Source organism: Simochromis diagramma, unplaced genomic scaffold (genome assembly GCF_900408965.1).
Source record: "Simochromis diagramma unplaced genomic scaffold, fSimDia1.1 OVJJ01000456.1, whole genome shotgun sequence".
NCBI lineage: Eukaryota > Metazoa > Chordata > Actinopteri > Cichliformes > Cichlidae > Simochromis > Simochromis diagramma.
This window is the reverse complement of record NW_024387186.1, coordinates 1,053,496-1,074,659: the sequence shown is the minus strand read 5'-3', so window position 1 is coordinate 1,074,659 and position 21,164 is coordinate 1,053,496. Positions and strand designations below refer to the sequence as shown.

General features: G+C 45.0%; 3 protein-coding genes across 7 annotated transcripts; 2 read left to right on the top strand and 1 right to left on the bottom strand.

Moving 5' to 3' along the window:
* The first annotated feature begins 2,070 nt into the window (after positions 1-2,070).
* clec14a (C-type lectin domain containing 14A) lies at positions 2,071-4,846 on the top strand. Of its 3 annotated transcripts, XM_040049773.1 has the most exons (3): positions 2,071-2,582; positions 2,715-2,821; positions 3,242-4,846. In XM_040049773.1, exon 3 carries the CDS (start codon positions 3,276-3,278, stop codon positions 4,281-4,283), a length of 1,008 nt encoding a protein of 335 aa, XP_039905707.1. In that variant the 5' UTR covers positions 2,071-2,582; positions 2,715-2,821; positions 3,242-3,275; the 3' UTR covers positions 4,284-4,846. The 3 variants fall into 3 exon arrangements, with proteins under 3 accessions (XP_039905707.1, XP_039905705.1, XP_039905706.1); XM_040049771.1 differs by lacking the exon at positions 2,715-2,821 and having other exon boundaries at positions 2,072-2,582; XM_040049772.1 differs by lacking the exon at positions 2,071-2,582 and having other exon boundaries at positions 2,589-2,821.
* Positions 4,847-10,370: 5,524 nt separating this feature from the next.
* On the bottom strand, positions 10,371-15,276 carry lrrc57 (leucine rich repeat containing 57). Of its 2 annotated transcripts, none has more exons than XM_040049774.1 (6): positions 15,004-15,276; positions 13,255-13,515; positions 11,875-12,010; positions 11,355-11,623; positions 10,885-11,070; positions 10,371-10,798 (listed from the first exon to the last, which is right to left on the bottom strand). In XM_040049774.1, exons 2-6 carry the CDS (start codon positions 13,336-13,338, stop codon positions 10,757-10,759), a joined length of 717 nt encoding a protein of 238 aa, XP_039905708.1. In that variant the 5' UTR covers positions 13,339-13,515; positions 15,004-15,276; the 3' UTR covers positions 10,371-10,756. The 2 variants fall into 2 exon arrangements, with proteins under 2 accessions (XP_039905708.1, XP_039905709.1); XM_040049775.1 differs by lacking the exon at positions 15,004-15,276 and adding an exon at positions 14,619-14,966.
* Positions 15,277-15,939: 663 nt separating this feature from the next.
* haus2 (HAUS augmin like complex subunit 2) lies at positions 15,940-21,129 on the top strand. 2 transcript variants are annotated; one of them, XM_040049762.1, is made up of 7 exons: positions 15,940-16,112; positions 16,399-16,485; positions 17,452-17,550; positions 19,827-19,896; positions 20,014-20,146; positions 20,216-20,371; positions 20,944-21,054. In XM_040049762.1, exons 2-6 carry the CDS (start codon positions 16,399-16,401, stop codon positions 20,361-20,363), a joined length of 537 nt encoding a protein of 178 aa, XP_039905696.1. In that variant the 5' UTR covers positions 15,940-16,112; the 3' UTR covers positions 20,364-20,371; positions 20,944-21,054. The 2 variants fall into 2 exon arrangements, with proteins under 2 accessions (XP_039905696.1, XP_039905695.1); XM_040049761.1 differs by having other exon boundaries at positions 15,944-16,112; positions 20,216-20,324; positions 20,944-21,129.
* Positions 21,130-21,164: the final 35 nt, after the last annotated feature.

Here is a 21,164-nt window from a genome sequence, read left to right as displayed (position 1 = left end):
TCCATGCTGTGATTGTTTGAGGTCGAGGTGGCCCAACCCAGGTCCCCCCCCCCCCCGTCAGCTTACGTGTGCTAACACCGGTTTGAAGGCTGAGGGAGCCATCTGGTGGCTGTGTGAAGCAGTGCATGTAAAACCTGCGGGGAAGCAGCCATGACCACTTTCCTGTGCTGTTAACGCTGATGAAGCGTGTACCTGAGCCTGCATCAGCCCCCCAGGTGTGACTGTGCAATCCATCCAGATCGATCATTTTTAATGGGATTATTAGATATTTTAGACATACACAGAAAATCGAATGATTAATGCGCAGTCATCAAAGCTTGCATTGCACAGCTGCACTTTCCACCCAATCACATCAGTCACATGACCTCACCGTTTCTTCATTTCTGTTTCCATTGCAGTATTTTATTTTAGAGCACTTTAACAACACTGTTGTTGTCCACTAGATGGCATCAGTCCAGTGTGTGTGTGCGCGCAGGTTCTCAGGCCGGCGCGTCGATGACACACTAAAGAGGCGAATCTGCTTCAGACTCAGTCTGGTGATCCGACGCTGGACCCTCGAACAGGTGCGCAGGTCTGTGGGAAACAGTCGGACAGCTGATCCAGTGGGTTCAGTCAGCATGAGGAGTGGGTGGACGTCTCCTTCCCAGACCGCCAGGAGTCATTTCCTCTGTATTTAAACGTGCAGCTGCTTTGAGTAAACTGGACTCAGGTGTCTTCACCTTCACATCCAGCAGGTCACTCATGGAGGCTCCACCAAAAACATCAGTAATTTTTGTTTTTGGTGGAGCTTCATTCTGTGTGGTTTCTGAGCGCTGACCTGCTGAAGTTACAGTTGCAGCTTTCCTGTGAGAAGCATCTCCAAACATCTGGCCTCCTTTTCTCCTCGGGCTGGTCCTCATGAACCTGGCTGTGAGGAGGAGACGGAGGTCACATTAGAGACGCTGTTGGGCTTTCTCCCTGCGCAAGAAAGCCCAACAGCGTCTCTTCTTTCTGAGAAGACTGAGAAAGGCCCAGCTTCCACCACCGATCCTGACCACCTTCTATAGAGGAACTATCGAGAGCATCCTGAGCGGCTGCATCACTGTCTGGTGCGCACGCACGCACGCACACACACACACACACACACACACACACACACACACACACACACACACACACACCTTAACTCAACTACCTCAAAACATTGAGACTGAACTGACTAATCAACACAAGCGCAAACACACTGACCTACACCACCAATCTATCGTACACACCAACCTGTAAATGCTCTTTTACACAATATTATTACTGGACTTTTTGCACTAACTTCTTTACTTCCTAATTTCTGCTGCTACACTAAGGAATGCTTACTGTTCCTCCACTACCTCAACTCATCATCACAAAACCTTATTATTATGTTACGTTGTGTTTTTTTTGTCACACTGTCACTTTGCTGCTCTTGTTTGCACATTTGCACGTGCACTTTGTTGTCTGCTGTCTGTTAACAAAAAATAAATAAATAAAAAAGAAAATAAAAAAGTCTTCCTTAGTTAGTTTTTGTTAATTTATGTTGTAATTTATGTTAGGTCAGTCTGTCTTGTCTCTGCTAGCCAGCTAACTAGGCCTCTTAGTTAGCTAGTTTAGTGTTTTCTGTTAATTTATGTTGTAAATTTATGTTGCATGTAGCACCTTGGTCCTGGAGGAACGTTGTTTCGCTTCACTGTGTACTAACTGTATATGGTTGAAGTGACAATAAAGCCAACTTGACTTGACTTGACTTGATTAATGATATAAAATAAGCTTATTACAGCACTACGAGTGGCAGAGCTCTCTGAAGAGGATTCATAGACACAGTCTGCACCTGACTGCATAATCTGAATTTACTTATTTGTCTAAGACCAAATGGAGCTCAGCATCCCTAAGCATCAGCATCATAACACGTGTGCATGTGTCGCAGGAGCGCGTCTGTACAAGCTGAAGATTCGTGTTTGTGGGATTTTCAAAATAAAAGTCATTCAGGTTGGTAGATAAACGCATGTTTTAAATTTTAAAGCTGGACCTTTTTTCTCTATCCTCCACTGAATGTTCACCTGTTCCAACATTGAAGACAGAGAATGACTCTAAACATGATCTGCCTTTAATGGCTTTGAACCAGAGTCCATTTAAAAAAATGAAAATTTTATTTGTGTTGACTTTTCCTCCCACCGCTCACGCTGCTGTGCATTGATCTCGGTACGTTCTGCTTTCCATGGTCTTCGTTTCTTTTGAGTAAAAGAGCTGCGATGACGTCCATAGCACTTGTGTTCCTTATCTGTGCTCTGATCTGAAACCTGAAGTTGGGCTGCAGAATTTCTCTGGAGGAAACCAGCTCGCCGTATCAAGACACAACACACATCCTGTCCTGGAGGAGGAGGAGGGGGAGGCACTGTGTGGTCGAGGGTGAGGCTGGCAGTGTGACTGAAGGAGAACCAGAGATAAAGGAGGACAGAAAGCGGGAGTGACAAACAAGAAGAGGAGAAACTGGAAAGAGCGAGAAAAAGGAGGAAAGAACAGAGCAAAGAGGAGCAGGAGGGAGGAGGAAGGAGGAGAAACTGACTGGACTGGTGAGGAGGACAAGTTAGAAAGTGTCAAATAAACTGAGACGTGATTATTGATTATTGATTTGAATAGAATAAAAACAGAAGAAAATCCGATGCTGAAGCTGAGAACTTTTATTTGTTTAAAAATCTGCTCAGGACATTTAACAAAGACGACAAAAGTTACTCTGCCAGGATCAGCTGTAAAAAGAGTTTTTCTGCAAATTCAGGTCTTTCAGCGTCTCTCAGGACAAACTGCTCTAAAGGTACTTTTTGTAGTTACCCCTTCGGTCAAATGTAACTCAGATATTCACCAGGGGGCAGTGTTTTGCACGAGTGTTTGATTGGAGCTGCTAAGAAACAGAAAAACTGTGAAGCGCTGATTTAATGTGTGTCAACGAAAAGCTGCTTCAGTCGTCGTCTGCTGTAACATTCGGAAGAATCTCCGCACACCAGGAGCAAAGCTGCAAACGAGCCACTATTAATGATCAATTCGCACGGCAGTTAGAGGTTCAGTCCGAGTGAAAGCTGGGATCAGACTGAGTTTAGGTCGTATTTAGGTCAGGTTTAGACAGAGTCTAGATTGGGTTAAGTTCAGCTTAGGTTAGCTTTAGAGTAGGTCAAATCCTGTCTATGACTATGTTAATTTAAAAATAACAAACTGATTTTCTGATCTCTGGACATAGTGACACCATCACCAGAGGGGTGGAGCTAGAGGATATGGCGTTTCAGCTCTGCAGCTGTTGGACTTTGCATCTTTGCATCTTTGTCTTCCTGCTAAGAAATATTTCCTCTGCCCCGTCTTCACAATACACCCTGAACCACAACAAACTCAGCTTCAACAATGCCGCTAAGAAGTGTCCCGGCAGCAGTGTCCTCACCACCATCGCCACCCAACAGGAAGTGGATGAAATCCTCAAGCTCATCTTCAAATCAGAGCCGTTTCAAAACGAGTTCACCTTCTGGGTCGGGCTGAGAATCACCAGCTCAGAGTGTATAGACAGGTCCAAGCCACTGAGGGGATTCAAGTGGTTAGAGAACAACAGCGAGGAGTCAGAGGTGAGCCAATGGGCGGAGGACCCAGAACATACCTGTACCACAGACCGGTGTGCGGCGCTGAAGGGACAGTTTGATGGGTCGAATGTGACCTGGGGTCTGATTCCTTTAAACTGCCATAAGGACAAAAACGCTTTTATCTGCAAAGTGAAGGATGGGGACACCACCATCAAGCTAGGATCAGAACCACCTCCACCTGAGGACACACCTATAAAACCATCAAAACCAAAGCGTGAACCTGGATTTATTAATGACTCCCATTCCGCAGAGCTGCGTTCATGCCAGCGCCCCTCTATCCCCGAGGCTCGCTCACTCAAAATGCTCTCGGGTAACATGAAGATCCAGGTGCAGTGCTGGTCCTCCATTAGCTTTGACCTGGTCTGCTCAGGAGAACCCACCGTGTGGCGATTGGAGAACGGAGCCCTGGCCAACATCACTGCCATCAAAATAGAGTGTGCCAATGCCACACAGAAAGAGGAAGACTCTGTGTTGTGGTCGACCATCCTGCTCCCTGTGCTGATAGCCACGGGTGTGCTGGTCTTTCTGCTGGTGGTCATCGCGGTGACGGTGAAATGCTGCCTGAACAGGCGGTCAAAGAAACGGGCCATAAAGAAGGCGGAGAAGATGGAGATGAAAAGCAAAAACAGGAAAGATTCCTTCTCATTGGCCTAAACAGCCTAATTGACCAATGAGAAGCCAGTGATACGCGGGAACAGAGCTGTGATTGGCTGTGTTTAGTTACAAAATTGTTGATTGTTTTTCAATTATTGGACATTTTGAAGGCTTTTACCTGTCTGTGGACTTAGGCTCAAAATAACCCCTGACCTCTGTCACAAACTGTTCACAGGTAGATGTTCTTGAATTCATTATTGGTTAATTTAGAAAAGATCAATAAATTAAGAACTGAGTTAACATCTGATCAGTTTTATCTAAATGACCCAATAAAATTCACTCGTTCTGCCTAGTAGCAGAACAAATAGTTTAAATACTTTTAAATTCATTTTACTGCTCATTTAAATTCACCTGTTTAAATATTCTTCTTTATTTAAGGACAGAATATACTTAATCTTCATTTCACTTCACTATAAATGTTTAAAGAAAAAGGTAATTTCACTGCTGAATGACATGGAAGTTAAGTTTACTTTGAAAAACTGATGGTTTGGCTCAATCTGCTGATTTCCTGTTTTTGAGTAATCTTTGAATTAAACAGAACTTTATTAAACTTTGTTACCTGATGATGCTGGACTTTTACATGTTCATCAATAAGTTTTTTTAAAATGTTTTACAAAAACAAAAATTTCAGTCTTCCACTTCCCAAAACGTCCCAAAGGTATGTGGACACCAGCCTCTATGATCCTATAGTATCACAGCTGTCCACATATTTTAGTGTCTGTGAAGGTTCTCGGTCATCCAGGTCATCGTAATCTAAGGAGCTCTGAAAAAAAGCATCTTTCTTTTAGATTTCTTTAAGTGTCTTTGAAGACGTTTCATCTGAGAAGCTTTTTCAGTTCTAAGAGCAACTCCCATAGGGCTTAAATCTGGGACTGTCCACCAGTTGCTCTCAGAACTGAAGAAGCTTCTCAGATGAAACGTCTTCAAGAAACTTGCTGTCTCTTTTTAATCAGGATGTGGCCCAAATTATTGGGACATCTGTTGGGATAACTCCAGATCTCTGGAGAGAGGTTAACAGCGAAGTACAGAAGGTCTAAAGTGAATCATAATTACGATGTTTAGCTGTTTCTGGTACAGGAAAGCATCCCTGTGCATCATTATAGGCATAAATTTGTGGACACCCGAAGGCTAACCTATTGCTGCTGCAATGATGGAAACAGTGAACTGTCCACATACTTTTGGCCACATGTACCGGGGTTTCTGCAGGACAGCAAGCAGCCACTTTGTGTTTACAAACTGCTTTTCCTGTTTCCTGAAGAACAGCAAAGTTCAGACAGGAAACTGCCCCCACCCCTGACCCAGGGGGAGGTCATGTGACTGATGATCTGATTAATCACGCCTGTGAACAGGAGCTCTGATTTCAGCCCTGAACCCAGTTTGTTTCTGTTTAAAAAGACACAAACGGATCATTTAGTTCAGTCGGTGCAACCAATCAACACATCTGTCGTCCCCTTCAGTAATCAAGTGCATCATGGGAAGTCTGTATCAATGTTGTTTTACTCGGCTTCTCATCACAAGCCCAGAAACGGCTCGTCAGCAGAGACGAACAGTTCCACTCTATTTCAGATATTTAGATCAGCGCGCACACACACACACACTGGGGCTTGATTGTTGTTATGGTGACTCAGATGCTTCCTGTTTCCTGGAGGAAGTGTATGAAGAATGTCAGGAAGCCAGAGGATGTGGAGGCCGGGGCCATGAGTAATGGACTGCTGTTGTCATAGTAACAGCATGTGAGAGCGTGAGTTGAACTCCGGTCCAGTGTTTAGAAACTTTTATTTTGGAGGGCTTTGTTTTACCACCTGCTCCTGATTGGCTGCTGTGAAACTGAGGCACACCTGCGTGCAGCACAGCGGCGTTAGGCCTGAAGTTTGAACCTGAAGTCCTATGCACCTCACACAGTCTTGTTGTAATCTTGGTTGGTAGTTTGATTCCAAGACTCTGTCCTGCTGGTGCTGCTGCTTCGGGTAACCCCAGCCCTTCATCAGAGATCACAGGTGCTTTTCTCACGCTACAACCTTTCATTGCACTGTTTTGCAGATCTATCTGCCTTTAAAAGCAGGGACAGACCAACTTCAGCTATTATTACGCTGCCTGGATGTCTTTAAATGTTTTAAAATTAAATGAAAACAAAACAGAAGTTGTCATTTTTGGTAACTTCGTTAATAATCACAGTGACAGTGCTCCGGGCCCATTATCCTGCTACTGTAAGACAAATGTTAGAAACCTTGGTGTGCACGTCGATGGTTCCTTCAAACTGTGTAGTCAGGTGAGCGCAGCAGTCCAATCCAGCATTATTCATCGAAGACAGCTGGCCAAGGTTAAGCCACACCTTCCAGCCAATGTCTTTGAACATGTTATTCGTCTCTTCATTACGTGCAGACTGGACTACCGCAATTCTTTGGTTTGGACCAGGCCTCCTTCTGTCGTCTACAGCTGGTCCAAAATGCAGCTGCTAACTGGAGCACGTAACTGCAGTTTTAGCCTCTACACTGGCTCCCTGTTCCTCACAGGATCCAATTTAAACTCTTACTTTTGTTTTTAAGGCACTTACCAGCCGAGCCGCCTCTCACTCGTCTGAGCTCCTGTTTATTTATGCTCCAGAGTTCAAAATGAATGCTATCCATTCCACGGACCAAACCTCAGTCTCGTGGTGACAGAGCCTTCTGTGTGGCAGGTCCCACACTTTGGAATAATCTTCCTCTAAATATCAGATCTGCACAAACTCTAACAGTTTAAATCATTACTAAAGACACATGTTTATGCTCTGCCTTTTAACACACTTTGACCTAAATATTTTGGTTTTGACAGCCTTGGTTGTTATTTTAGTTGTTTTTATTGACTTATTTCATCTACTTGTTTGCTTTTTTTCTATATTTTACTACATCATTGTTTTACTTTTTTGTTTTGTTTTGTTTTAGTGGCATTTTACACTTTGAAGCACTTTGTGCAACATGGACTGTTTGGAAATGTGTTGTATAAATAAACTTGTCCTTGACCTGTACCTTTAATAAATGTACATCTATTTGTGTAGAAATAGAGTAGAAATATTCTTTATTGTCCCTCACTGGGGAAATTGGCATGTTGTGAAGCGCTCCGAGTGTTCCGGGAGAGCAGAAAAGTCCATTTACACAGAAGGAACGAATAAAGAACGAGAACGAACTGGGCAAACTTACAACATGAAAAAATGAATACTTATGAATAGCTTAGTCTGGGCCAAAGAAATGTGAAGCTTTTCTAAAGCGCTTAAAAGCAACAATAACTACTTACAGAAAATGGAAAAACTGCAAATACCAGCAGGATGTAAACAACTTATTGTGTTTGATGGTTATAAAGTCTAACAGGTACTGAGAGGAAGGACCTGCAGTGTGAGTGTCAGGCGTGGGGTGGAGACACTGCCCGACCCCCTGCACTGGGTTGACGGGGCATCAAAGGACAGAGCCGGCCTTCTTATCCAACCGCTTCCTCTCAGCTGTAGACGAGCTGCTGTTCCAACAGACAACACCACGAAGGTAAAAAAGGTCTTCAGGAGCGCCCACTGCAGTCCAAAGATCTCAGTATCCTCAGCAGGTAGAGTCCACTCAACACTTCCTGTAACGAGCATCAGTGTTTTACTCCAGTCCAGTTTGTTGTTCAGGTGAACACCCAGGTACTTATTAGAGTCCACTATCTCAGTGTCAGTTCCCGGGATGTTCCCTGGTGTGGGTGTGGTGGGTCTGCAGAAATCCACCGTCACTAATAAAGCACATTATCAAACAAACAGGCTCATTAAAAAAAGCTTCTGGTGATCTATGAAGTGAACAGCTGATAAATGTTAAAGTCATATAGCTGCTTGCTAACACAAACATGCAATCAGCCAATCGCAGAGCAGCAGCTCAGTGTCACTCCTATAAGAACAGGAACTGAGGCTGAGGTTCACACAGGCTGTGTCTCAATGTGGACCATCACCTCACTACCTGGATTTTGGACTACCTCACTGACCGACCACAGTATGTGAGAACTCAGGGCTGTGTGTCAGACAGGGTCGTCTGCAGCACGCGGGCCCCACAGGGAACGGTTCTGGCACCGTTCCTCTTCACCATCTACACTGCAGACTTCTCCCACAACTCCACCCAGTGCTTCCTGCAGAAGTTCTCTGACGACTCTGCAATGATGGTCCACTCCAGAGTTCTCCAGCTTGTCCTTCAGGACCATGGGAAGAATGGTGTTGAAGGCACTGGAGAAATCAAAGAACATGATTCTCACAGTGCTCCCAGCGGTCTCCAGGTGAGAGAGGGAACGCTGCATGAGGTGAATGACAAGTTTAATGTTCAGAAACCTAAAGTATGTATCAGCAGCAGAATGGAGCTAAAAATAAATGTTTGTTTCAGTTCTATGAAGCTTTGAGTATTTTGGATTAGTAGCACTGCTGTGTTTGTTGCGTCATGTTGCTGTAATTGTTTATATGCTTTATATATTCTGAGGTAAGTTGATCTATAGTGTTACATCATATTCTATAAGGATGTTATGTGTTTGGATACTTTCTACCCAGTTTGACCCATTTAGCAGAAGTCAGCCTGTTTAAGGCTCTGATATCTATTCTGTATGACTTAAAGCAGTTATGACATGGTCTGATTTTCTCACCCAATAAAGGAATATTTCATACATCAGTCTACTCTTCATTCTATCAGACACAGTTATCACAGCTCGTACATTTCCTTTTTACACATATATGTAAGCACTGAGCCAAATTTAGTAATGCCAACATATAAAAAGAACAATATTTGTCTCTTATGAATAATACATCTATACTGTCACAGATACTTGTCTTTAAGTGAAGATTTAAGGTGATAGGAAATATAAATAACTGCAACTTGAATCTTTACTGAAGCTCAGTATTTGACACAGAGTTCAGGCTCACTGCTGTAATATATCATAATAATCTGACAATAACTATAATATTGTCCATATTATATTTACATTACCACAGTGAGATGACTTTAGTCTCATGAACAACATTAGCTAATTGTTATTTACTAGCTAATCTTAAATGACTGTTCAGCACAGAAATGAAGCCCAACTATCATGTTTTACAGTCCTGTGGTCTCAGCCTCAGATACTCAACTAATCAAAGTGATGTCATAAAACATGAAAGAACAACAAAACATTTTGTTCTCCTTCATTTCTGTCACACAAAGCTGTATGAAACGTTTCCAGCTGTTAGTATCATGGTTGCTAGGCAACCTGGGCAGCGCGACGAAGGCCAGACCCATTTCCGCGAAGTGCGCGTACTAGGAAGCGCTGCGGTCGCTGGATTGGGGACACAGCCTGCCTGCCCATCTCATCCTCTGATGTGTCAAAGCTCAGATGGCCCCCGCAGTCACGGATCTCAGCCCAGCAGGATTTGGAGGAACGGGAGAGCCGTATTATTGATGCGGCAGCTCTCTGATGATGTCTGCAAGCAATGTTTCCACGAGTTTCTGGTGCAGGACACGCCCGTTCTCTTTAACGGCGCGCGACCCATTTGGGATCCCCTTTCCGGCGTATTGCTGGCGCTTCGTGAGCTCGCATGCTTGGTGGGACGTCAAGCTTTAACTGAGTTTTTATTAAAAGGAAGTGAAATTCTCCATCAGTAATAATAAAAGGTGTTTCTTTACCAAATAATTTTCTCAGGTGGACCCGGGCGTCTGGTGGGAAGGAGAACCAATCAGCACTCAGGAAAAGAGAAGTTTGACTGCTTCCTAAAGATGGACGAGAGATGTTCATCTGACAGCTGGCACAGGCTGAGCCGTCATTAGGGCGGAGCTTAAACCACAGAGGGATTAACAGCCTTCTGCGTGTTAGTCTTCAGCATTTAAATGGACAGAAGAAGAAGACTTAAGATGAACTTCCTGCCGTGCACTGCACCTCAAAAATCAAACTTTACTGACTTTTCCATTACTGTCAGATCAGCTGGGCCTGTTAACATGAAAGGATCATTCTGTTTATTATTGATCATCTGATTAGGTCCTTCATTAGTAGTTTATATTGATTACAGCTGAGGAAACGGCTACTCAGACACAGAAAACATCTGGAAACTTCCAGCTGTTAACTCTTCACACACACACGTTTTGTTTTAGACGTCTTTAATAGCTGTTAATAATTAATAATCAATCAACAGGCTGCTGACATTTTACAAAGCATGTTTCTACAAGGTTAACTAAACACTTCCACTGTTTTCTCTGTCCATGACTGAGTGAACAATAAAGTTTGATGCAGTCAAACATGGCACCGGTCCTCTTCTTCGGTGTCGTGAAACCTGTCCTGTCTCCATGGTGACCGTTGCTCTGGAGGTTCGGATTTCTGGGGGGGCGCTGTGAGGAGTCCCGGCTGCTGTCGTCTGGTTTCTAGCAGCAGCAGAAGCAGCAGCTGTGGGAAGTGCAGGGGTAAGAGGGGCGGAGCTTCAGCCCACCTCCAGGTGAACCTCACAGATCCAGACTCTGCATCGAGGGTCCTCAGGCAAACTTCTTCTTTGTGGCCGTGAAACGCTCCATGTACTGAGGAGGAAACAGAGAGCGTCATCAGAGACCGCAGGAGGACTCGCAGCCTTGGACTCGATCTGGTCTCAGACCGCAGCACTGACCTGATCGTATCCCTCCAGGTCCCGGAGTTTCTTCACCTCAAACAGGTTTCCCTCCACCGAGAACAGGGACACCTGGGACTCGTTCAGGATGGACTGAGGGATGGAGGAGAGCTCCAGGCAGTTCTCCTCCAGGCGGAGGACCTTCAGACGGGGACAGCGGGAGACCTCCGCCGACACCACCGAGATCTGGACCGAGAATAGAGGACCGGGTTAGTACAGAGGAACAACACCAGACCCGGGCTGGGATTATCAGAACCTCCTTGGAAGTCTGTGGGATAGAAAGCTGTGGGAGACGTCATGGAGTGACCGATCAGTAATTATTGATAACTGATTGATTAAGCACCTTTGGAGAACTGTTGTTGTGGTGCTTTATAAGTAAAACTGATCTTTAATACTGGGTGAATTGACAGCACAGGGTCAGCCCTTCCAGGCTTTCCTCCTGGTTCTGGTTCTTTGGTGGACTTACAGACCTGGTTCTGGTTGAGGTTGATCTCGATGGCCTGCAGCTCGGACACCTCTGCAGGGACGTTCTGGATCTTGTTTCGGGACAGATCCAGCAAGTCCAGCTGCCTCAACGTTCCGAGTCCGGAGGGGAACTCTGAAATCTGGTTCCCGGCCAGGATGAGGGTCCGCAGGGCTTTGAGCTGGCCCAGAGTGGGGGGCAGCTGCTGGATCCGGTTTCCATTCAGACTCAGGGTCTCCAGCTTCTTCAGCTTCCCGATCTCAGAGGGAATCCCAGCTGAAAACAGAACCACAACACAACAGGGTCTCACAGGTCTGAGCATCGGGGTGGATCCGGTTTGTTCTGCAGCTAAACCGGATCTAAAGACACACACAATCTGGGTATTTTTAAATCGTTCCAACCCTAAATTAAACTAAAAAAAGCATCCAAAGAGAACAAATCAAATGCTGAAACAATAATGTGGTTGCTTTTTGCTTAGCTTTAAAACACAGGTGTAAAGGTATGACTGCTGCGGGTCGAACACTCACCGAGCCGGTTAGAGTTCAGCGTCAGACTCTTGAGCTGGGGGAAGTTTCCGATGGTGGCAGAAAGGACCTCTATCTTGTTCCCGGACAGATCCACCGTCCTCAGGTTGGCCGTGAGCCTCTGCAGCTCCTCTGGAAACTGAAAGCAGACCGAGACCAGGACAGGCAACTCAGGACAAGCGGGACAGGCGACTCGGGACGCTGTCTGTTTTGTATAGGTTAAGCTTGCTATGATCAGGCCCTGGGGTGTCACACTCTAATGGTGGCGAGTGTACGTCTACATGCTGCAGCTTTGAGCTCTCCAGTTCTGTGTGGGGTTTTTTTTTGTCATTTTGTGTTTTTTGCTTTGTGATTTAGACAAAAACAAATGAGGAGGTGCCAGATAGCGATCCACAAGATGGACGAAATCGAACCGCAGCTGGCCACCAACAGACTTGTCTGAAACTGCTGTGTATCGATCATAACGGAAACACGGCTCCCGATGCTACCATCCAGCTACTGGACTGGACTCTCCATCATCAGGACCACATAAAGAGTCAGGAAAGAACCGAGCGGAGGACTCTGCATCGTCACACATAACAACTGGTGGACACACAGCCGAGTCCTCGACAGCTTCAGTTGCCCGGACTTATCCTCTGTCAAGTCGGCTGCAGAGCTTTTACAATAGTGCACATAGCTCCTGTTGCTAAGGTCAGCATGGCTCTAAGCTGCACAGTACCAACAGATGCAGATACATCCGGATCGGGCCGTCATCATTGCTGGTGATTTTAACAACTGCTTAAAGACGGTTCCTGACTTCTCACAGTAGGTGGAAAGTGCCACCAAAGGGAAAAACACAGCAGGCCATCTTTTTCAGACCATGTGGACAGGATCCAGGATTCCTGACTCCCAGGAACCCACACAGGAGCATCTCCTGGACTGCCCACACAACCACCACGGTGAAGAAAGCTCAGCAGGCCCGCACTTCCTGAGGAGAAACAGGTTACAGTCGAATCCTTCAACCACTCCGCCATAGAAGGCCTGCTGTCATATTGTATCACAAGCTCCTCATACACGCACAAAAATAGACTCCAATGCATCATAAAGACTGCACAAAAAAGTTACAGGCCCAGCTCCCACCCCTTCAGCAAATCGCAGATAAACACCATCTGGGCAGGTGTAGAAAAGGTGATCACCTGCTGATTTATTCGTTTTTATACATGTGTGAACACGTGTCTGTGTGTGTTTGTTCTGCATCCCGGCGATACCACTCCAGTTTCATGCAATGACAGTAAAGGCTCTGAACTGAAAGGAGAACTGTCCAATCACAGGCTGCCCGGACTGAGACGTCTGACGCGTCAAACGGGTGTTTAAATCTTTCTGTGCATGTGTGAGTCAACTCACCTCCTGCAGACCTTTCCCCGTCAGCTGAAACACTCCCGTCTTCTGGGAGGTTTCAAGGTGAGACTTCAGCGCGCTGTTCCCCATCTGCACCCGCAGCCAGGTACCAGCCCTCCACTTGCAGGGCCACCCGAAGTCCTTCCAGACAGGCTGATGGATCAGCTGACAGCCGTATCAGCGCTCCTCCTCGTCAGCAGGTATTGATGAGATCAGACAGTGAATCCCTGCAGGTGAACAGTCTCTCAGGTGTCCTCGCTCACAGACCTGTGAACATGTTTGTGTTATTTTTTTTTGCCTTAGATACCGAAATAGTATTTTAATTTACATCCGAGTCATAAAGAGAGAATATTTACAACTATAGAAGCAATTGAAACAATCACATAATCCTAAATAAGAAAAACAAACAAAACCAACAAACCTAAAAACAAAACAAAAAAAAAACAACAAACCCCCCCCCCAAAAAAAACAAAAAAAAAAAAAAAAAAACCCCGGATGTGTTGGTAGGGGGTGATCCTATAAATATATACTCTCATACATCACAGTTATTGGTTTGTAAAAATAAAATCTGGCCTATGAGGCGTGATATATTTGTCCCAGTTTTCCCAGTATGATGTAAATTTCTCCAGCTTGTGGTTAACAGAAGCTGTTATCTTTTCCATGTTATAGATTTCCATTGTGAATGTTTGTGTTTATTAGTGAGATTTGAACAGAGGCGGCGTGCAGATGTTTCACTCTGAAACTGAAGAACAAAGTGAATATTCAGAGAAAAGCTCTGCATGGGCTGCTGCTGAGCTCACAGACGTGCTTTGTCTCCACGTCCCGCAGCATCATGCCAACGTAAGGCTCCGAGTTTGGCTTGAAAACCCTGATTCTTTTCTCTAAGCGACCCGTCCTGACCTGAGCTGAGGGAAACAGTATCAATATCCATCTGTGCTGGGCGGCGTAGGATTTAAACTTTTTCCCATGTTGATGCACAGATGAACAGATCAAACACTCCCTGTGGATTAAAGGTGTTTTATAACAGAGAAGGCCTGCAATAACTCATTCACGTTAAAAATCCTCAGCTAACTAACATACAAACCATTAGCATCATTAATAACTGCACTTCACCAAGCACCACGCTGACTCTGGCAGGCAGACTTCCCTAAATTTACAACATTAATCTTCTAAATTTGCCACTTTATCCCAATTTGACCATCAGTGGTCCTGACCCAGCTTTGTCAATAATGAGTGTGAGGGAAGAAACCGGACTTATCATTGGCTTTCTACAGCACACCCCAGTAATGTGTAAAATGCATTAGTGTTGAAGCCTGAGCTCAGTAAACGCACTTGTGGGAAAACCTCCTCCTCTGTAGTGTTAAACACACCTGCAGTTCTCCACGGTCACCACAGGGGCCGCCAAATCCCCCAAACTGAGGCGTTCCAGATCAATGCTGTGGCAGCAGAGAGGGGCTTCAGCTTTAAGGTGGACTTTAAGAGGTATTTAAGGTGGTCAATTTCTTGCAGCGGGGCAACCTGATGCACACCCACACTCACACACCTGTCTCTCTAAAGCAGGCTAACGTTCACCCTTCAGCTGTCACAGGAGGTAAAGGTGAGTCACGTGTTCACCTGAGACCTGAGAGGTGACACACTCACCGTCAGCAGCCTAATCGGCCCCAGTCTCTCCTCACTGTAAACACACTGTAAACATTGATGCCACCGCCACCCTGCTAACAGTTGAGATAACCGGAAACGGCTCTGTTTACATACCGACACAATGTCGCCCTTTGACCCCAGTGTGCAAGTGTCGCGTGTCCAGGTGCTGTGCTTAAATTTATCCGATAAAAGGACAAAAAATAAAGATCAGTAGAAAAGTGAAGCTCGGCAGCCGCCCTGACTCTGCGCTCCTGCTTCTTCTTCTTCTTCTCTAATGAAAATCCCGCTCAGGGCTGCAACGCCGCCACCTGGTGACAGACGTCACTGAAATCCTGAACGACTTTCTTCTTGTCATGTGACCTCAGCAGGGTGTGACGTCAGATTTTGGTCCAGGATTAGGCAGAAAGAGACGTTAGTTAGTTCCATCCAACATGTACATTTCAAGATTCTGCGACATTGATAGAAAATGTACCTTTTGTAAAACTGAACTTGAAAGTGTTACTCATTTGTTTTATGGCTGTTCATATAGTGCTACATTTTGGAGAGAGCTTGAAAATTATATACTGTGCAAGACAACATACGAAATCAAAATTGAAGGGAAAAACATTATCACTTATTTTGAAACTAAAGGAAAAAAATATGTGCCATTGTCAATCTTTATATCTTATTAGGGAAATTCCATATACATAAATGTACATTTCAAAACTCAACCCCATCATTTAATTTGTTTTTGATTGAAATTGAATATTATTTAAAATCTCTTAAATTAACTTCCAATAAAAAAAGGTTTATCATTGATTGAAATTCATTCAGAAATGTTTAACAAATGAGTTGTCACGACTTTCAAGTACTAAATTATGAAGTCTGTCACATTCCCCTCCCCCCCTTTTTTTTCCCTTTATTTATTTGTCCTTCTTATTTCATTGTACTGTATATTGTTACTTTTATTTGCCTTGTATGTCTACTGTTCAGGCTGAACTGGAATGACTGGCTGTTCACTTTGTAATTTCAATAAAGTTTGAGAAAAAAAATAAGAAAGAGACGTTAGTTGTTTTCTGTAACTGTGTGTTGTAGTTCTCTCTGGATCCTGAGGGGTCGCTGTTGCGGTCAGCAGCCGCCAAACGTTTTCGCTGAAGAAGAGAAACAGCAAAAACAAACGGTCGGGCGGGCAGCGGTGAGGTTCGGTTTGGTCGGTTTAGAGCGGAGGTTCTTCGGTTTTAACGGTAAGAAAAAGCTGGTAACCGACACTAGACTGTGTTTAACCGACCGCCAGAGGCAGCTGAACGGTGCCGGTGTGTCCGTTAAAAAAAGCCTTTTAAAGCTGCTTCAAAGTCCGTTTAAAAATGTGGAGATTTAGTTTGATGGCGCTTGCCTTCACAGGCAGAGCTGTGAGCTGGAACCCAACAGGGTTCTGGTTCGGATAGATCCGGTTTCAGGTTTGAACACCTGGTCCAGGTGAATATCAGAGTCTGAGGCTGGTGTGGTTCAGGTGACGTTCCTGTCTTTCAGATGCATCAGTGGGATTTGTCTCCGTTCTCCGTGACTCCAGCTGCCAGCCTGCTTTCTAAGTGTGTCTCCGTGGGAGCACTGTCTCAGGTAAGGATACGAACAAGTGTTTAGGAGGCTGAGGCGGTCTGTCAGAGCAGCTTTACACTAGGGCTGCACGATTTTTTGGCTTAGAATTGAGATCACGATTCTCTCACGATTCTCTTTTCCAGTATAAATATTTATTGCACTTATTAACTGCACATCAACTTCGTAACAGTTGAGACTGAACATAAAAACAATAAATAAACATAAAAACAACAAATGTCTCACGTTTTGTTGTTGCCGCAAAATGTTGTACTGCTTGAAATTCCGTCTCCACCGTTGCTCGACACTGCGTGTATAGAGCAGGTAGTGCAACAATAGAAAAATAGTTGCGGGACGGCACTGTGTAGCGTTTGTCTAGGGTGTTGATCATTTTTCTAAGTCCCTCGTTTTGCACAGTGTTGATGGGAGCCATATCTTTGGTCAGGTGATAAGTAATAGCCTCCGTAATTTCTTTGTGCCTGCGGGAGGTCGACGGGTATAGGGAAGCGCTGTATAAGGTTCCCGTTATTGATGTTTGGGTGGTTGACCGGGACGGATTTTCTCCTGTCACTCTCTCGTCATCCCTGACGTGCTCTCCGTTGTTTTTTCCCTGCTAATTTTAGCATCACACGGTACAGCTTCTGTATCACGTGGTATAAGGCTCCGCCCTTGTCATTTGTTGAGCAGGAAGAGTGAGCGCTTGTTTTCATGCAGATTACGTCCCGGATCAAAATGCGGTACAATCGTCGTCGTCTTTTTTTTTTTTCTTTTTTTTTTTTAATCGTTGTCATTTGGAAATGAGATGCACATAAGTATGAATCGAGATCGCGATTTTCTAACGATTAATCGTGCAGCCCTACTTTACACGGTTCAGAGGTGTCTGAGGACAGGTTCAGATCTGAGTGAGAGTTGACCTGTGTGATCCGGTTCTGATCCAGACTAAAGCTTGTGAGTAAAATCTGAATCTGCTTCTGTCCCACCTGTCCTCAGGAGGAAATAGACTCCGCCTCCAATGCTACAGGCCCTGTCTTTTCCTCTCATCTGCAGGAGGCTGAAGACCAAATCAGAATGCAGAAGCAGCTGGATGAGGTATGTGCGTGCAGCTGTCTCGGGGATGTGCTGGGACGTTATGTCAGAGTGCAGAGCCCCGCCTGCTTCGATGCCTGAGCCGGATGTCGGCCAGATTGGATTTTTTAATTTTCTCAGGAGAAACGTTGTTTTGCTCTCCTGCCTGCAGCTCAGAGTGAATGATGTCATTCCTGAGGGATGACATCATCCGCTCTAAGCTGACTGCAGTCTGTCACGCTCTGTCACCGTGAGAGACAGCCTCTGATTTGGGCCTAGTGCTGATGATGAGCACAGTCGTCATGTTTTTAAAGGCAGACTAAGAACCTCCACGGAGCAGCTTCGTGGATCCTGGTGTCTCTGATTGGCTGCTCACGGCGCCTTCACTTTGTTGTTTTCCTTTTCTAGTCGTGGTTAGCTAATTAAACTTTGGATTGTGTGTCTTCTGCATTTTCTCAAGAAACTGCAGTGTGGATGCTGATAGCTGAATGTTAAGTTAAAAATGTTAAATAAACTGAAAAATACAGAATTTTTCACCTGAAAACAAAAGTTCAGAACTGCTGAAAGCTGACGATCACAGAGAAGAAAAAGTTGAAAAGTAGCCGAACATGTTTAAAATGTGCATTTGAAAAAGCCGAGTAATGACAAAAGAAAATTTAGAGTCAGAAAACATCTGAACGAATGTTAAAAGTTCAAAAAGTTTGAATCTGTTTGTTTTGAGAGTAAGTTGAATGAGAATTTGGAGATTCTCCCATTGAAATAGATTGTAAACTTTTGTTAAATAAAGTTGAATAATTAAACAAATATAAATGTTAAAGATGAGAAAAATACAAGTACACATGGTGGTTGAATGGTTTTTCTAAGTTGAGCGGCGTGAAGGAGATAGACGGCGAAAAACGTATGGAAGATGAAAAGTAGAAGAACAATACCGTGGTGCACTTAGACCCCCACGGATAGTCATTTGGCCATTTTCTACCTTTAAAACCCGGAGAGCAGCCAAATGGCTTTTAGCTAAGCTTTAGCTTCAGCCAAGTGGAAGCTAAATTGTCTAGTCATTCATATGTAAATTGGGTCGTTATCTGGGAATTCTGGAGGGAGGGGAGTGGGGGTGTGTGATTGAGGGCCATCTAAGTTTGCCATCTTAGGGAGAAATCAACACACATGGGTATATGTCCTTTGTTGCTAAGATTTATTGATAAAAACAGTACAAAAAACCAACCATTTGTACACATATTTACAAATAATAATAAAAAGTGAGTGAGTACAAACAATTCAACATTTTCAGCAATCACTCACAATCCTGGCACTGCCATGGTATCTGTAGTCTGCATTTACCACATGTGTATCTTTTGCAGTGAACACATCGCACAGTGGCATGATTGTTCTTGCAGTTGTGTTTGACCTGACACGAGGCTCTTTTTCCAGGGCTAGATGTGGAGGGTTGTGTCCGAAGCAACTGTTCTTTTCTTGCCTTCTTCCCAGCTACATGAGAGCGAGCCAACTCTGTACAAATGGTTGGTTTTTTGTACTGTTTTTATCAATAAATCTTAGCAACAAAGGACATATACCCATGTGTGTTGATTTCTCCCTAAGATGGCAAACTTAGATGGCCCTCAATCACACACCCCCACTCCCCTCCCTCCAGAATTCCCAGATAACGACCCAATTTACATATGAATGACTAGACAATTTAGCTTCCACTTGGCTGAAGCTAAAGCTTAGCTAAAAGCCATTTGGCTGCTCTCTGGGTTTTATAGGTAGAAAGGTAGAAGCCTGGGGGTGCTAGTTTAATCAGCATCCACACTAATTACTAACTAGTCCCCTAACGCGCTGTAACTCCCTCCTCTTGGCTTTGTAACTAATCCTACATTTCTGCAGCTTTCAGACTCATTCACAGGTTAATAAAACCAGTAGCTAGTTTTGTATCTTGTAACTAGTCCTGTGCGTCACAGCGGGTCTATGCTAGCATCTCCACAGCAGCAGTATCGCTTTATTAATAGATTCCTGTTTTGTACGTTGGCGTGCTCGGTGTGTCATTTATGAACACGTCTCACCAAACGCTTCCCATCGCAGAAACTCTGATTTGAGCACTGACGTCTTAAGCGCATCGACTGCGGGCGGTGACAGGTGTGCGCTCGCTGTGGGTCCGGTCAGGTGAATGAGATGCTGTTGTGTGAATGAAACAGCTTTACCTGCAGGAGCTGTGTTAAAAGACAGTGACTGCACCGGGGCTAGAAGTCATGTGACTGTGTCAGCTAACGTAAAGGTGTTTGTTTCCTGTTTGCTTCCTGTTCGTGCAGATGCGGCTGCGGCTGGAGCTGCTGCAGGTCGACGAGCAAAGCGCCGATGTCGCCCACAGCTTCCACCTCGGTGAGTCCAGGTGACGTCATCATCACATTCGAGGGGTCGATGTTTTTAAACCAACCTTCACTCCAGACCTTATTCTGAGCCACGCCCCCTCTGATCAGGTGCTTTTGTGTCCTGCAGCTCAGAGGTTCCAGATGCTGCAGATGCTCGGGGATCATATGCAGGAACTGCTGAGAGAGCAGAACAGTCTGAGGCAGCGACTCATGAAGCCGCTGGCTTGCACCAACCTGCCTGTGCACGCTCACCTGCACAGGTAATGCCTGATGCTCAGTGTGATTAAAGTGGTCCGTGGCACTCTGTAACGGTCTGTGGTGTGTTTCAGGTTCATGGTGGAGTCCCTGAAGCTGATGATGGACTTCATTGAGACTCTGGAGGAGAAGCTAAGCGCTGCCGACAGCAGGACCGCAGCCAGAGACCGTCTCACTCTGCTGGTCAGTCACACGAACTCACTCGTTTGGGGATGGCAGTAGGCCACGCGGTACGCAGACAAACTAAAGCCGTGTGCCACCGTTCATTTTATACACCTGAGAGAATCTGTGTGTACCAGACTCCATTCACAAAAACAGGAAATTTACCTGAGAGAACAGGTGAGCTAGTGTCACCCTGAGGTCTGAACTCATTAGTTTGGATCATCACAGTCGAATGCAAACGTTTGTTTTCTGTGAGCTAAAAACCGATGTTTTATGAATGGAGTCTGGTGGGTTTGACATCAGCAATGTGGGGTATTGTACAGAAATGGGTCAGAGACGGGAGGCGGGGCTTGACTGAAAAAACTCTTTGTGCGATGCAGCATCAAGCTTTATTGATAAAAACAAATTAGTATTGTTGACTGGGCTCGTCTCTTGGCTCCGCCCTTGGCCACCTCCCTGTTCATGGTCATTTCCTGTCAGTCTCTCACACACTGAATAGCATCCTCCGATTGGCTGCAGAGTTCATCCCAGCTCAACTGTTACCTCTCTCTCTCTCTCTCTCTCTCTCTCTCTCTCTCTCTCTCTCTCTCTCTCTCTCTCTCTCTCTCTCTCTCTCTCTCTCTCTCTCTCTCTCTCTCAGGACTCCTCGCTCGCCCAGCTGCTGATCCAGGCCTCAGAGATGGAGACTTTGTCCAGTCAGATTCTTCAGTGGAAGTCAGTTGATGGATGCAGCCTGGTGACCTCTGACCCCTAACCTTCATCATGTGTTGCACTTTGAATTTATTCTAGTAAACGTTTGCAATAAAAATCTTTCACATTTTCCATATGCAGTTTCTGATTGGTTATTCAACACAGAAACAA

Coding starts and splice junctions, on each gene's coding strand:
- haus2 (XM_040049761.1), top strand. CDS start 16,399: ATGCATCAGTGGGATTTGTCTCCGTTCTCCGTGACTCCAGCTGCCAGC. Junction 17,551..19,826: donor TGCAGAAGCAGCTGGATGAG/GTATGTGCGTGC, acceptor CTGTTCGTGCAG/ATGCGGCTGCGGCTGGAGCT. Junction 20,147..20,215: donor GTGCACGCTCACCTGCACAG/GTAATGCCTGAT, acceptor GGTGTGTTTCAG/GTTCATGGTGGAGTCCCTGA.
- lrrc57 (XM_040049774.1), bottom strand. CDS start 13,338: ATGGGGAACAGCGCGCTGAAGTCTCACCTTGAAACCTCCCAGAAGACG. Junction 12,011..13,254: donor CGGGGAAAGGTCTGCAGGAG/GTGAGTTGACTC, acceptor GTCTGCTTTCAG/TTTCCAGAGGAGCTGCAGAG. Junction 11,624..11,874: donor GCTGAACTCTAACCGGCTCG/GTGAGTGTTCGA, acceptor TTCTGTTTTCAG/CTGGGATTCCCTCTGAGATC.
- clec14a (XM_040049773.1), top strand. CDS start 3,276: ATGGCGTTTCAGCTCTGCAGCTGTTGGACTTTGCATCTTTGCATCTTT.